Source organism: Xiphias gladius, chromosome 11, assembly GCF_016859285.1.
Source record: "Xiphias gladius isolate SHS-SW01 ecotype Sanya breed wild chromosome 11, ASM1685928v1, whole genome shotgun sequence".
Classification (NCBI taxonomy): Eukaryota; Metazoa; Chordata; class Actinopteri; order Istiophoriformes; family Xiphiidae; genus Xiphias; species Xiphias gladius.
The window spans coordinates 21,117,174-21,130,924 of record NC_053410.1 but is presented as its reverse complement, the minus strand read 5'-3'; the positions used below and the strand labels follow the sequence as shown (position 1 = coordinate 21,130,924).

The 13,751-nt window shown below is 43.3% G+C and overlaps 2 protein-coding genes across 2 annotated transcripts; one reads left to right on the top strand and one right to left on the bottom strand.

Annotated features, from left to right (window-relative positions):
• Positions 1 to 4,078, bottom strand: dennd10 (DENN domain containing 10). The gene is made up of 10 exons (XM_040139744.1): positions 3,881 to 4,078; positions 3,742 to 3,796; positions 3,202 to 3,398; positions 2,684 to 2,763; positions 2,425 to 2,573; positions 1,527 to 1,638; positions 1,329 to 1,429; positions 1,071 to 1,178; positions 871 to 965; positions 1 to 771 (listed from the first exon to the last, which is right to left on the bottom strand). Exons 2-10 carry the CDS (start codon positions 3,785 to 3,787, stop codon positions 604 to 606), a joined length of 1,056 nt encoding a protein of 351 aa, XP_039995678.1. The 5' UTR covers positions 3,788 to 3,796; positions 3,881 to 4,078; the 3' UTR covers positions 1 to 603.
• Positions 4,079 to 5,249: 1,171 nt separating this feature from the next.
• Positions 5,250 to 13,751, top strand: eif3s10 (eukaryotic translation initiation factor 3, subunit 10 (theta)). The gene is made up of 22 exons (XM_040139634.1): positions 5,250 to 5,470; positions 6,000 to 6,190; positions 6,283 to 6,419; positions 6,623 to 6,786; positions 7,224 to 7,423; positions 7,637 to 7,845; positions 7,929 to 8,100; positions 8,469 to 8,573; positions 8,739 to 8,837; positions 8,944 to 9,060; positions 9,216 to 9,401; positions 9,616 to 9,963; positions 10,072 to 10,176; positions 10,254 to 10,367; positions 10,497 to 10,619; positions 10,709 to 10,862; positions 11,144 to 11,325; positions 11,725 to 11,807; positions 11,906 to 12,384; positions 12,534 to 12,666; positions 12,796 to 12,974; positions 13,456 to 13,751. The coding sequence occupies exons 1-22, from the start codon at positions 5,422 to 5,424 to the stop codon at positions 13,638 to 13,640; spliced, it is 3,714 nt and encodes a 1,237-aa protein (XP_039995568.1). The 5' UTR covers positions 5,250 to 5,421; the 3' UTR covers positions 13,641 to 13,751.

The following is a 13,751-nucleotide window of genomic DNA, read 5'->3' as shown; positions in this document are numbered from 1 at the left end:
TAAACAGTGCACTTGTTGGGGACTATTTTCCGCTGTGGATGAATACACATTTTAGCGTTCCAGTGATTAACAGCAGCAGGACTGTGTATGGGGGATTGAATCAAAATTAACTTCAGTGCCAGTGTTCGTCATAATCAAGAAAGATGTCACGCAGTGAAAGTGTGGCTCGTTGATGTGTTTAAATAGTTTCTGACCAACAATGGAGCTCTATGGCTCAGAGAAATAAGATATAATCAGGCTTTGACTAAAGGCAACACTTGTAAGTAGGATCAGTTACTTGTTGATTTTGGTCTTTTCATGGTATTTTGTTGACTTAAACTTTAATTCCATGATGTTAAACACCCTCATATTGGTACACGATGTGAGTCGTGCCTCATATAAGCACAACACTGTAAGCCAAAATTTGATGCTAGTGACACTTTCCTAATTCACCTGAAGGTGACGGTGAGAAAGTGTCTTGTGCACACTCTCATGATAACCGCAAGAGTCGGCACAAGCCTTTCAGAAAACAGCAATTATCCCAAGACATACAAAAACAGCACAGCCAGAATCCAAGCTGCTGACAGTACCGTCGTCCTGCAGCGGCGCATCGGAAAAACAGGTTTATATCCTGAGAAGTTGCTCGGCAGCTGCCAAATGAAAGAGGAAATTCTCCGTCGCCGGAGGGAAATGGTGCTGCTTTAAACCTTCCAGTGTGATCTTAGAGTCTTCACACTCGTCAGCCAGGGCGACCAAGTTGGCGAGGATCTCTTTCGTCTTCACAGAGATGTCCTGTGAATGGAAGTTTGGTCGTCGTGTTAGATTCAAGACAACATTCCTCACAACTTTGGCTTGAAAACAGACCCGTTAATGTTCTGAGTGTGTTCTCACCTTAATCACCTGAGTGTCCGACCTCTCAGTATCCCCTGCAGACTGGACGATGAGGTGACCAACGTCTTTGTGTAACTTCCCCATAGCCATGGCCTCTGTGGTGGGAAACTCGACGTCAGTCTGGGGGAAATGCTGTCCTACTCTCTCAGGAATCACAGTGCTCTTAGAAACATGTCGCTTTCTCTTTCAACATACTGTACCTTTGGCACTCTGGGATACTGTGATGACACCGTCAGGGAGGTTGACATACACATCAAACAAGTCTGATCTGTTGCTCACTTCTGGATCCAAAAACCCTGCTACATACCCTGTGGAGAAAACAAACATACTGATGCATAAATAATTCATTTCCACGCCATGAGATCACAGTGATCACAGTGCAGATGGTGGCATGAGGAGAGGTCTCGCCATGACGGTTTACCGTCAGTCAGAGTAAATAAATCAGGAGGCAGCCTCACCAGGGCATTTCTTTAAATCCTCCAGTTCAATATCAGTCAGGTGCACATACGGGTGCAGGATGGACCAGTCTTTCCTGTGCCACGTCAGAGCCGGCAGAACTCTTGAAGGAAACAGGTAAAGAGTTAACAATAATCTCTACCACCATATTATAATTAAGGTTTTAACCCAAATAACTTGAATTTAAGTCTCAGATTTACCTTGTAAACTCCAACAGTGCTTCAATACGAGGGTGATGGACGACGATCCTCCTCTTCAGCATGAGAGCAGTATACAGGATGATAGTCTCCAAACCAAACTGAGACACCACATCTGAGACAGAGCAGACACTTGGAAGTAAACTGGATGACCCACCTTCCTCTCTGAAGGACTTTGGGTCTTGCGAACCACTTTCAGTTTTAGCGGTGTTTTCCTGCTTTCTTTCAGCATTAACTGGTAATATCACCTGCATCACAGGCAACGGTGAGAGTAAAACGCCTTGGTTGCCTTTTCTACATCATATTACAAAGTAAAAATGCTAAATCAGCTATAGTTTGCTCAATGAACTCCATTCTAAAGGGAATAATAAATTTAAATCATGAAAATAATTTACATGTAGTAGTTCTTTGTAGCCCAAGCTTACTTGAATATAAGTTAAGGCTACAACTAACTATTATTTTTACTATCGATTAATCTGCTGACTATTTTCTTGATTTATCAATGAATTGTTCAGTCTACAAAATGTGAAATTGTTAGAAAATCCGCATCATGATTTGTCATAGCCCAATGACGTCCTTAGATTGCATGTCATGTCATACTAACAGGCCAAAACCCAAAGATATTCAGTTTACTATTGTATATGACGACAAAAAGCAGGAAATCTTTGCATCTGAGAGGCTGGAAGCAGCAAGTGTTTGGCATTTTTGGTTGAAAATGAAAATGAAACAATTAATCAGTTTCCAAAACAGTTGCTGATTATTTTTCTGTCGATCAATAAATCATCTAATAGTCTGAGCTCTGATAGGACAATAAATCCATTGCGTCAAGATTGAAGTGAAATCAGACCATAGTGCCCAAAAATACTGATTAGTGTTCCTCTCCACGGCTGTGACGTCTTACCTTTGACTGAGCCGGCCAAGTATGCCTTCCGAACATCGTAGTCCTTAATGAAAAAGGAGCCATTTTCATCACTCTGACAAATTCCTTTGGTGAGAACAGTGATGTAAGCCTCCATCATCTTCACTGGACTGCCATGCTTGATGTACATCCTGAATAACAAATTAAAACATACCACTCCACTAAATAAGTGCTGTCCAAAGTACAGTATTAACATTACCCGTACAATAGCCGAGAACTTCATTTTCACAAACACTGTTACCTGCAGAGTATTCTACTAAGAGCAGCATACTTCTCGGGGTTGAAGTCTTTGGCTGTAACGACTATTGAAAAGTGAGTGACCTTGAAGGGAGGAAATACAGACAAAACTCAATTAGTGGACCGACAGAAAATAAATTCACAATTTTGTTAATTCATTACCATTAACAATTTATCAAAGAAAGAGTCCAAGCAACTGCTTGTTCCAGGTTCTTAAATGTGTGGATTGGCTGCCTCTTTCCGTCTTATATCATTGTAAATCAAATATCTTTGCGTATAGGGCTGTTGATTAGATAAAACTAGCAATCTGAAGACCTCACCTTTGTCTCTGGGAAACTGTCATGAGTGTTTTTCTCCATTTTCTTGCATTTTAAGGACTAAACGAATAACTGATTAACCACAAAAACGATCAGCAGATCAATCCAGAATGAAAACAATCACTCGTTTCAGCCCCAAAGTCATTGTTCCTAGTTCAAGGCAAAATACTAATGATGGAGGAGTCTCTGCATGATGATGCTGTACCTTGTTTAGTGCTGTAGGTTCCTGTACCTCCACGGTGGTTATGTAGAACCAGGTACGACAGAACTGTCCAAACACAAAGGTGTGGAAATCCCGGACGTCCTGCGTCAGACAGCACTTGCTGAGCAGGACCTGCCTCAGGTCTGAGTCCACGGAAGGATAGCACCACACCCACAGTGTGTCTCCATTCACATCTTTCTCTGGGCAGAAAAAAAGAATAATACCATCACTGAATATCATACATCAATGTTAATATATTAGAAGATGGCCAGAGATTAAAAATGGTCTAGGAGAGGGCTTCCCGGGGCCAAATCTTGGGGGTCTGTGTTATGCATTTAGCATGTATTTGACCGGCTCATTAATGCACACAGGCCAAACATGCAGGAGCAATGAACCAATGAGGGCCACGGATCCCTGCGGATGGGACACTTTTGGGTCACATTGGCATCATGTGATTCTCCTGCACGTACAGTGAGGCTGAGGCGCCAGCTTGGGTTGAAAACCGACAAAGAGCCAAGAAACCTCCTGCGAACTGACACTTACCGATTAATCCGACGCTTAACATAAGCTGCGTTTCAGTTGTTGCCATATTCCATACCTGAAAGAGTTTATAATCACAAGTTAACTGGAGAGAAACCACCAACCATCTTCCTCTGTGGACACAAATGTAACCGTCAAGTACCTTGAGAGCTCCTGCTAGGTCCAAACACCAGAATGCAATCCCGGACAGATCAACAGAATGAGAAAATGTGTTAAAAGTTGTCAGTGGCCTGGGTGTGATTTCTGCTGTCAACAGACTTTCCTCTCTCTGCGTAAACTCTTCCTTCTTCCGGGACTGGAGGAGACACGCTGCCCACAACCAATCACGGGTGTCGATACTCCAGGGGTGATGGCTTGTTCACGGGTAACGAAATTATACAATATATTATACAATTATACAAACAAGACATTAAAAACCTGTGAACGCGAATAAATTATGCTGCCTGCATTTCTGACACACATGCACACACACACACACACACGTATATATTTTTTTAAAAATAGTTTTCTTTGATATGTTGTATCATAAGCTATGGTGTTTTGTATGATATTTGTGGGTGGAGGTTTAGATTTAGATAGCCTCTCCTTATCTCCAGTGTGAACAAAATTGTTTCAACAGACAAGAGAACTTTAAAGTTTAGACTGACTTACAAAATACCACAGAAAAGAATTTGCTTGCTCTTTTAGGATCGCAATGTATTTCGTGCTGTACGTGTTGTAGGGCTTTGTTTTCACCACGCGGTTATGTATGACACCTACATAAGGTGGACACTTTACGAGGGTTACTTGAACGAACCTCAGGAAAGCGCATACGGGAACTTTATACACCCAGACCTGCCAGGTTTGTTGAAAACCCCCATTTGGGAACTTTAGGTTTTGTGGAGTTGCTTTCCATTTTATACTGCTACAGAAGGCATATTTATTCAAACATTTATCCATAATTATTCTATAGGATTAGGCTAGTCAGAACAGTTCTCAATATCTTATATTCCACACGTTATTTATTGGATACATTTTATTTAGCACCCATGGTCACATATGAGTTACATACAATGAGCTACGGAGTTACGGATAACATCCGCCAGCAAATTTTTTGTAATAACAGGTCAAATACAATGAGCACATACATCCAGGCAACAGATTGTTGGATTCTCCAACATTTTATTTCACACAGATGCTACACACCAGTCACCAGTGGCTGTTGTTAGGTATAAAAGTGAAGGCAAGATGAAGGCAATGTAATTTTTAACTGTAGCAGATATTTATAAGGAATATACTTATACTTGTAGAGATAACTTGGGGAGCTACATTTTTTAGATGTTTACATAAACACTCAAAGAATCACCCACAAAAAAGTAATGTCCGAGTTCCCGAATACCCATATTAAGCTTCTATCATAAATTAAAAACAATTCAACCAAAACCCTTATTTACGGAGACGTTAACCTTTGATATTTATTGTGATTTTGCCGAGAAAGAACTAAATGCATTTCTTGGCTCCTAGCTTGTGATAGGGGGATAGTTTGTGACGCACTTGGCAACCCTAGCTAGACCGTTCACGAGGTTCTTCCTTTCTCAGCCAGCGCCGTTACAGCGGGTGTTTGCGTGGCTTGGATGGACTGGTGAAAACTGTCAAAATTCACTCGAGTCAGCCCATTTGGAGATTCACTAGAACGCCACCGAGATGCCGGCGTATTTTCAGCGGCCAGAAAATGCTCTGAAACGAGCGAACGGTGAGTAGAAACCAAGCTCCGCGTTTCAGAGATGTCACTCACCCATGCTAACTAGTTAGCCACCGTTAGCTGACTCCGGTCTTCGGAAGCCTCGTCGCCTAAATGCAACGTTTCAGTTAGCCGGGCTAACTGCTAATACTAGCCGGAATGGCGGGGAAGCCATATCGCTTTCTTACAGCTAGCGTGAGTATATAGCTAACCGGGTAGGCCATCTTTGCGGTACTGGCTGTTGTACAGAATCAGAAACGTTTTAGAAACCAAGGTCCCTGTTAGGTAAGCGTTTATACCCCGTGGCAGCTTTATAACGTTATTGACAGTGGCTGTTAGGTACTGTCAGTTCACCACTGCAGTAAGTTAATGCTCATGTCACGTTCACCAAGCATCGTTACGGGCCTAACTGTGTTAGGTAGATGTAGCTGACCACGGTGTTTGAAGGTGGTTCGGATTTGGTGCGAGATGCTCGGGTTTCTGAGATGCATTTGCGTTATCCTTGATTTATGTTACATTATATTGTGATGTGTTTATACAGAGTTCCTTGAGGTTGGCAAGAAACAGCCAGCCTTGGATGTTTTGTACGATGTCATCAAGAGCAAAAAACATCGAACATGGCAGAAGATCCACGAGCCCATCATGCTCAAGTACCTGGAGCTCTGCGTGGATCTTCGCAAGAGTCACCTGGCTAAGGAGGGTCTCTACCAGTACAAGAACATCTGCCAGCAGGTGCGTGAGGAGAAATGTTACGTTTGCTCAGATTAGGTAGTTGTTTGCACCAGAGTCTTTGAAATTACAGTGTAATCTCTCTCTGCTTTCAGGTAAATATCAAATCTCTGGAGGATGTGGTTAGGGCTTACCTGAAGCTGGCAGAGGAGAAGACTGAGACAGCTAAGGAGGAGTCCCAGCAGATGGTCCTGGACATCGAGGATCTGGACAACATCCAGACCCCAGAAAGGTGAGGTCGCCCCAGTCTTTCATACAGAAATTAGGCTTCAACAGGTGTTCCTATTTATGTTGCTGGACTGCCTTCAGTTTGATACAGAATTCAAACTTGTTATTTTGATATAAAAATTACAGCACAGGTAAAATATCAGGGGATTAGAGGGTTGCGTCTAAAGTCACAATGTGTCATTAATGTTGAGTGTGTTGTGACTCCAGCGTGCTCCTGAGCGCTGTGAGTGGAGAGGACACTCAGGATCGTACTGATCGCCTGCTGCTCACTCCGTGGGTGAAGTTCCTTTGGGAGTCCTACCGCCAGTGCCTGGACCTGCTCCGAAACAACTCCAAGGTGGAGCGTCTTTACCATGACATTGCCCAGCAAGGTAGTGACACAAGCTGAATATCTTATTAAGTACATTTTGCTTTCATTCAGTCTCTTATTGTCTGAATTTAGCGTGATGGTTGTCAAGCGTGCATAAATGTTTCTATCTATCGAAATATTTTCTATTTTGTCTGTTGGTCATGTAGGTAAATGTTACTGAATGATAAAACATGTACAGAACATGGAAGTGGCACCATGTTTAAAATGATAAACATTATAATTTCAGCCAGAAAGAAGGGAAATAATGTTTTAATAGTTCCCATTAGTAAATACGCATCTAAAATTTCAATGTTAATATACCTTTTTATTTTTACATAATTTAATAAGATTTTACCATTTTTATAGTGTCGTTAAAGTCATACAGAAAACAATTCCCAAAACAAAAATACACAAACATACATACTAAATGCTAATGTTATCTGGTCATCTTTTCTGCAGCATTCAAATTCTGCCTTCAGTACACCCGCAAAGCTGAATTTCGCAAGCTATGTGACAACCTGCGTATGCATCTGGGGCAGATCCAGCGCCACCACAACCAGAGCACCGCCATCAACCTGAACAACCCCGAAAGCCAGTCCATGCACCTGGAGACGCGTCTGGTGCAGCTGGACAGTGCCATTAGCATGGAGCTCTGGCAGGTCTGGCCACCTAACACTGAAACCTTTAAAAGATCATACCAGTGTGTTCGCATGTTTTAGCTTAATTATGTTCCGTAATTCAGAATGTGTAGTGAAAAACACGTGGAATAACTCAACTTCTCTATGACCCTCTTATATCCCCTCTAATTAAACTGGTGATTCATGGGTAAAGTGATGATATTGGTACTGATTCAGTATCTTTTCTATTTCCAGGAAGCATTCAAGGCTGTTGAGGACATCCATGGCCTGTTTGCGCTTTCCAAGAAGCCTCCGAAACCTCAGCTGATGGCCAACTACTACAACAAGGTGTCTACTGTGTTCTGGAAATCTGGAAATGCTCTTTTCCATGCCTGCACCCTCCACCGGCTCTATCACCTGTCCAGGGAGATGCGTAAGAATCTGACCCAAGATGAGATGCAGAGGTATCTTATACATTATCTGTAGAGAATTGCACAAGTTTTATTCTTGTGGAGACCAAATGGTTACAAACGCTTTCCATCTTCAGGATGTCCACCAGAGTCCTCCTGGCCACACTGTCCATCCCCATTACCCCCGAGCGCACTGATATTGCTCGGCTGTTGGATATGGATGGTATCATTGTGGAGAAACATCGCAGGCTGGCCACACTCCTCGGCCTCCAGTCTCCACCAACCCGCCAGAGTCTCATCAATGACATGGTACATTATGTGCATTAGAAAGGAGCTTCGTTAGGTGTTTTAGGTTTCAAGAGTGCCCCTGGGAAAAAAAAATAAATTATTTATATATATACATATATATCTATATATATATATATATATATCTATATATATATATATATATATACATATATATGTTTTATTTTTATTTTATTTTTTATTTTATTTTATTTTTTTTAATGAGTACAAAGAAGCTCTCGATTGTTCACTTTTTTGAAAATACTCTTGAAAAAGAGTCCTCTTAAAAAAATCAGTTAAGACTTTGACTTTTTACCTGACTTTGTAAAACTGCTAATAAATATTTGCTTAAAAATGTTTGACAGATGTATGTTTTAATGTTTGCATTCTAGGTGAGATTTAATTTGCTGCAGTATGTTGTACCTGAAGTGAAAGAACTTTACAACTGGCTTGAGGTAGACTTTCATCCTCTGAAACTGAGTGGAAGAGTGACCAAGGTAAAGAATCTAGCACCATCTGTCAGACACATTTGATAATAAAGAGAGGATACCACCTTTCTTGATAGTTTCTTAGTCACAGTTTGTATTATATTAATTTAATTTAATTTAATGTAGCTACTCATTTCTTATTCCAGCATACGCTAACACTTACTCTCCAACTAGGTGTTGAACTGGGTGAGAGACCAGGCAGAGAAGGAGGCTGATCTACAGCAGTATGTTCCTCACCTGCAGAGCAATACCATCCTGCGGCTCCTGCAACAGGTATTTGTCTTTATTTTTTTTTTATTCCCCCTTGAATTCCCTCCTAAATAACATCTACACTGTAATGATAGTAACCACTCTCATTATTCTGCGTCCAATATTTAAGGTTGCACAGATCTATCAAAGCATCGAGTTCAGCCGTCTGGCCTCCCTGGTTCCATTTGTGGACGCCTTCCAGCTGGAGCGCTCCATTGTGGATGCTGCCCGGCACTGTGATCTGCAGGTAAGGTCAAGATCAGGAGAGATTATGCATTATGGATGCATTAACACTATTGATAGTCCAACAAAGGTGTTATTACAGTAATGAGGATGCATGTTAGGGCTTAAAAGTGATCATGCCATTTCTTAACTCATTTAACATTTTGTTTTGTCTTTTAGGTCCGAATAGACCACACGACTCGGACTCTGAGCTTTGGCTCTGACCTGAACTACTCAACCAAAGAGGACGCTCCTGTTGGCCCTTTCCTACAGAACATGCCCTCAGAGCAGATAAGGAACCAGCTGACTGCCATGTCTGCTTCTATGGCCAAGGCCATCCAGGTCATCAAGCCTGCCTCCATCCTGGTGAGTCAGCCTCTTACTGAGCTCTCATGTATAGACGCACAGAGACTTGAGCCACCAAGTCAGTGACCAACATTAATACAGTAATACAAACTGCAACAAACATGTGTCTTGTTGTGCTATTAAAATCTAATTCATGATTCGTCCTTACTTTGGTACAGTACAGGCTTTATTCTTTAACTCTAAACTGCATTTCGATGTTTTTGTCGTTTCTCAGCAAGAGCGTGAGGAGCAGAATCAGCAGGCCATTGCTGCCTATCTGAAAAATGCCCGCAAGGATCACCAGCGCATCCTGGCTCGTAGACAGACCATTGAAGAGCGTAAGGAGCGCCTGGAGAGCCTGAACATTCAGCGTGAAAAGGAGGAGCTGGAGCAGCGGGAAGCTGAGATACAGAAGGTCCGCAAGGCTGAGGAGGAGCGTCTGCGCCAGGAGGCTAAAGAGAGGGAGAAGGAGCGCATCATGCAGGAGCATGAGCAGATCAAGAAGAAGACAGTCCGTGAACGGCTGGAGCAGATCAAGAAGACTGAACTTGGAGCCAAGGCCTTCAAGGATATTGATATTGAGGTAAATTGTAGCCAAAATAAACTTAATTAGGTTGAACTGAGTACTGCAGAAATAGGTCATAGTGATATTGAGTTTCAAAGATGAGACTAACAAATCCGTTTTGTACAGGACCTGGAGGAGCTGGATCCTGACTTCATCATGGCCAAACAGGTGGAGCAGCTGGAAAAGGAGAAGAAGGAACTTCAGGAGCGTCTAAAGAACCAGGAGAAGAAGGTAACTGAGTGAGAATTCAGTGTTGAGTATCTTTTACCTATATGTGAATTTGACACTGATTTTTAATTTCTCTCCAGATTGACTACTTTGAGAGGGCAAAACGCCTTGAGGAGATTCCTCTCATCAAAAAGGCTTACGAGGAGCAGCGTATCAAGGACATGGAACTATGGGAGCTCCAGGAGGAGGAGAGGGTATGTTTTGAAAAATTAATAATTTAAAATAAACTCTTCAAAAAAAATTACAAACATGAATCGAAGAAATTGAGGACTTTCAGCTGAGTATCTACAGTTTAAGAATTAACTTTTTTCCTCACGTTGTAGATCAGTAACATGAAAGTTGAGCGCGAGAAGGCTCTGGAGCACAAGAAGCGCATGTCCAGGATGATGGAGGACAAAGAAAACTTTTTGTCTAAAATAACAGCTGCCCGTAGCTTCATTTATGAGGTAACACCATTGAGACCTTCCATTGACTTAAGCTGAGTACTTATGACTGAAGCAATGTTTTCATGTTCACTTTTCACTTGTCTTTCAAGGAAAAATTGAAAGCTTTCGAGGAGCGTTTGGTGGAAGAGAGGAAGAAGCGTCTGGAAGAAAGGAAAAGGCAGCGCAAAGAGGACCGGCGTAATGCTTTCTACCGCCAGAAAGAGGAAGAGGCACAGCGTATCCATGAAGAGCAGCTCAAGAAAGGTAATACATTTCTGTTTGCACATGTGCATTGGGACACTTAGCAGGAAGAAAACGGAGGACACTGTGGTTGAAATGTTGGCAGTAGAGGTTAAAGTGGTTGTTTTGAGGGTCATCAGCACTATAAAGAAGAACTGAGTTGTTGCCTAGCACAAAATTTTCATTTAGCTGCTTTAAAAAAAAGCACCCTGCTTTTTTAAGTCAGAGCAAAATGCAGTGGCTCTCATTCTGTAAGAGGTCATGTAGTTTGAACACGGCTTATGTTTTTTTCCTACTTCTTACAGAGCGTGAGGAGCGCGAACGCCTGGAACAAGAGCAGAGGGAGGAGGAGGAGAGGGAGTACCAGGAGCGTCTGCGCAAGCTCGAGGAGCAGGAACGGAAGCAGCGTGCTCGTCAGCAGGAGATTGAGGAGCGAGAACGTCGCCGTGAGGAGGAGAGAAGGGGCCCACCAGAGGAGAAGGCCAAGGTAGAAATTAACTTGTTTTATTTTTTAACTCATGGGCAGAGCCTACAGTTTGATGCAAATATGAAGGAGGGGTGGGAATCACAATTAAATCATACAAGATTTTATATATGTTTGGTTGCCCAGGATAATTGTATCACCATTTGCATTGTGAAATGGTTGTAATCCTTTAACTATAAAACGGCCATAAACCAGCCAGGGGCTGGTTTTCTAGACAGAGTAACAGACTTCAAACGTTTAAAGGATACACTTATTTATACATTTTGTACATAATTGGTGCATATCTATCAGTAACATGATGTACGACAGACATCAGGTTAAAACATTGTGCATATTCATGGTAAGAACTTTGAGCGATCCCAATGTAATGGCACAATGTTTCTTTATGTTTTGCTTACACAGGACTGGGCTGAGAAGGAGGAGGGAGGATGGAGGAGGCGCACTGAAGGAGGTGACTCAGAGTGGCGTCGCTCTGTGCCTGACAGGTGTGTGTTGGTAGCTCAACTTAACTTTTTTTATTGTTAACTCCGTTACACCAGGAGGGGCTACTCTAATAGCACCTGTTCTCGCTCTCTCCCTCTAGGGATTGGAGACAGGAGGGCCAGGGCAATGATGATGACAGAGAGGACAGGGAGGTACCCTTCAGGCGAGGAGAAGCTCCACGCAGGGGCACCGAGGAGAGAGGACCCCGTCGGGGCTTTGATGATGATCGAGGCCCACGTCGTGGTGGGGATGATGACCGTCCTCCACGCAGAGGGATGGATGAAGACCGTGGTCCACGTAGAGGCTTTGATGACGAGCGTGGACCAAGGAGGGGTGGAGATGACGACCGTGGCCCGAGGCGGGGCTTTGATGATGAGCGCGGTCCCAGGCGTGGCTTTGATGATGACAGAGGTCCTCGTAGAGGCATGGATGACTCCAGGGGTTCCAGGCGTGGGGCTGATGATGACTGGGGCCCCAGAAGAGGAGGGGATGATGACAGAGGTGGAAGGAGAGGCATGGATGACGGGCCACGTCGTGGGGGTGATGATGCCAAACCATGGAAACCCCTGGGCAGACCTGGTAAGAGTGTAGCCATTCAGCTGCTGATAAGTGATAGAGATGGTTTATAATCTGCTGAAGAACGCTTTAATCAACAGTCAGACTGCTCAGCAGCTCTGTGTTTAATTTGAATGTCTAACAGGATGATGAGCAAATGCTTCTGTTTGCAGGTGGCTGGCGTGAGCGCGAGAAGGCCCGAGAGGAGAGCTGGGGACCTCCCCGTGGTGGTTCCCAAGTTGATGAAGATGATGGCGAAGGAGAGGAAAGATCCAGCGATCGCTTCAGAGACCGTCGTTCACAAAGGTGGGCTTGACAGATCTATGTTCAGTGTTGATTTTATTTATTGTCTTTGGATAAATGCAGAGGATACCAAAGTTGCCTTCTCAGCGAGCTGTCACTGTTTTGTTAATTGGCGTCGCTATGTATTCACAGAGAGGACGGTACCTGGAGGAGAGCAGGTGCAGAAGAAGGAAACAGCTGGAGAGATTCTCGCAGAGAAGACACTGAACGCGATGATCGCCGTGACCGCGATGATCGCCGTGGCGACCGCCGTGATAGAGACCAACGGGATGACCGTGACAACAGAGGCCCACCCAGAGATCTCGATGATGGTAACCAGAACAGGATTTATGAACGACATGCATATCAGGGATACATAGTAGAATGCATCATAGTTTTCCTTTAAGACTTGGCGTATATTTTTTTTTAAGCCAAAATATATGTAGAGTTCTTATTGAAATGCAGCTTATTGCTGAACAAAACCTTCAGTAACAACACTGAGGTTTAAAGATCATATGATCAAAACATTGTAGCAGCCATCAGTCACACTTCCAAACTGTGTCATTTATCCTTGCAGGCTCCAAATAGTCACAGAGTTACAAAATAGAAAAAAAAAATCACTTTTAAGAAGATGTAATCTTTATTCAGCACTGTTATCGAACAAAACAATTGGGTACACTTTGGAGGTGTTGCATTCAGCCAGCAGAGGTCAATGTTTACCTGTTTACTGCTACAGCAGGTGTCTTAAAGAGCTACCCACCAATTTGGACAAATATATAAACCATCACCTAATGAGCATCTTTGTTTCCTCAGGAGGCTCTTGGCGTCGTGCAGGCGATGATAGGCGGGAGGAGCGGGACCGGGACCGCCCGAGAGAAAGGGACAGGGAACGCGACCGTGAAGCTGATGGAGAAAAGGGTTGGCGTTCTGACAAAGAAATCCCTCGTCGCACCAAGAATGAGACAGATGACGATGGCTGGACCACTGTCCGCCGTTGAGCAACAGCCTCAGCATCTAATTGGCTCAGATGATGATGATGATGATCAGTTGTTTTTTTTGGGGGGGGGGGCAAATCAGTATCCAGTTAGCCACAGTGGTGAATTGACAGC

Excerpts from the sequence above, each read along its gene's own strand:
- dennd10 (XM_040139744.1), bottom strand. The coding sequence starts at position 3,787 with ATGGCAACAACTGAAACGCAGCTTATGTTAAGCGTCGGATTAATCG. Across the intron at positions 2,574-2,683 it reads CTTAGTAGAATACTCTGCAG|GATGTACATCAAGCATGGCA; the intron begins GTAACAGTGTTT and ends TTTGTTATTCAG. Across the intron at positions 1,179-1,328 it reads GGATTTAAAGAAATGCCCTG|GGTATGTAGCAGGGTTTTTG; the intron begins GTGAGGCTGCCT and ends TTTTCTCCACAG.
- eif3s10 (XM_040139634.1), top strand. The coding sequence starts at position 5,422 with ATGCCGGCGTATTTTCAGCGGCCAGAAAATGCTCTGAAACGAGCGAAC. Across the intron at positions 5,471-5,999 it reads TGCTCTGAAACGAGCGAACG|AGTTCCTTGAGGTTGGCAAG; the intron begins GTGAGTAGAAAC and ends GTGTTTATACAG. Across the intron at positions 10,620-10,708 it reads CCCGTAGCTTCATTTATGAG|GAAAAATTGAAAGCTTTCGA; the intron begins GTAACACCATTG and ends TTGTCTTTCAAG.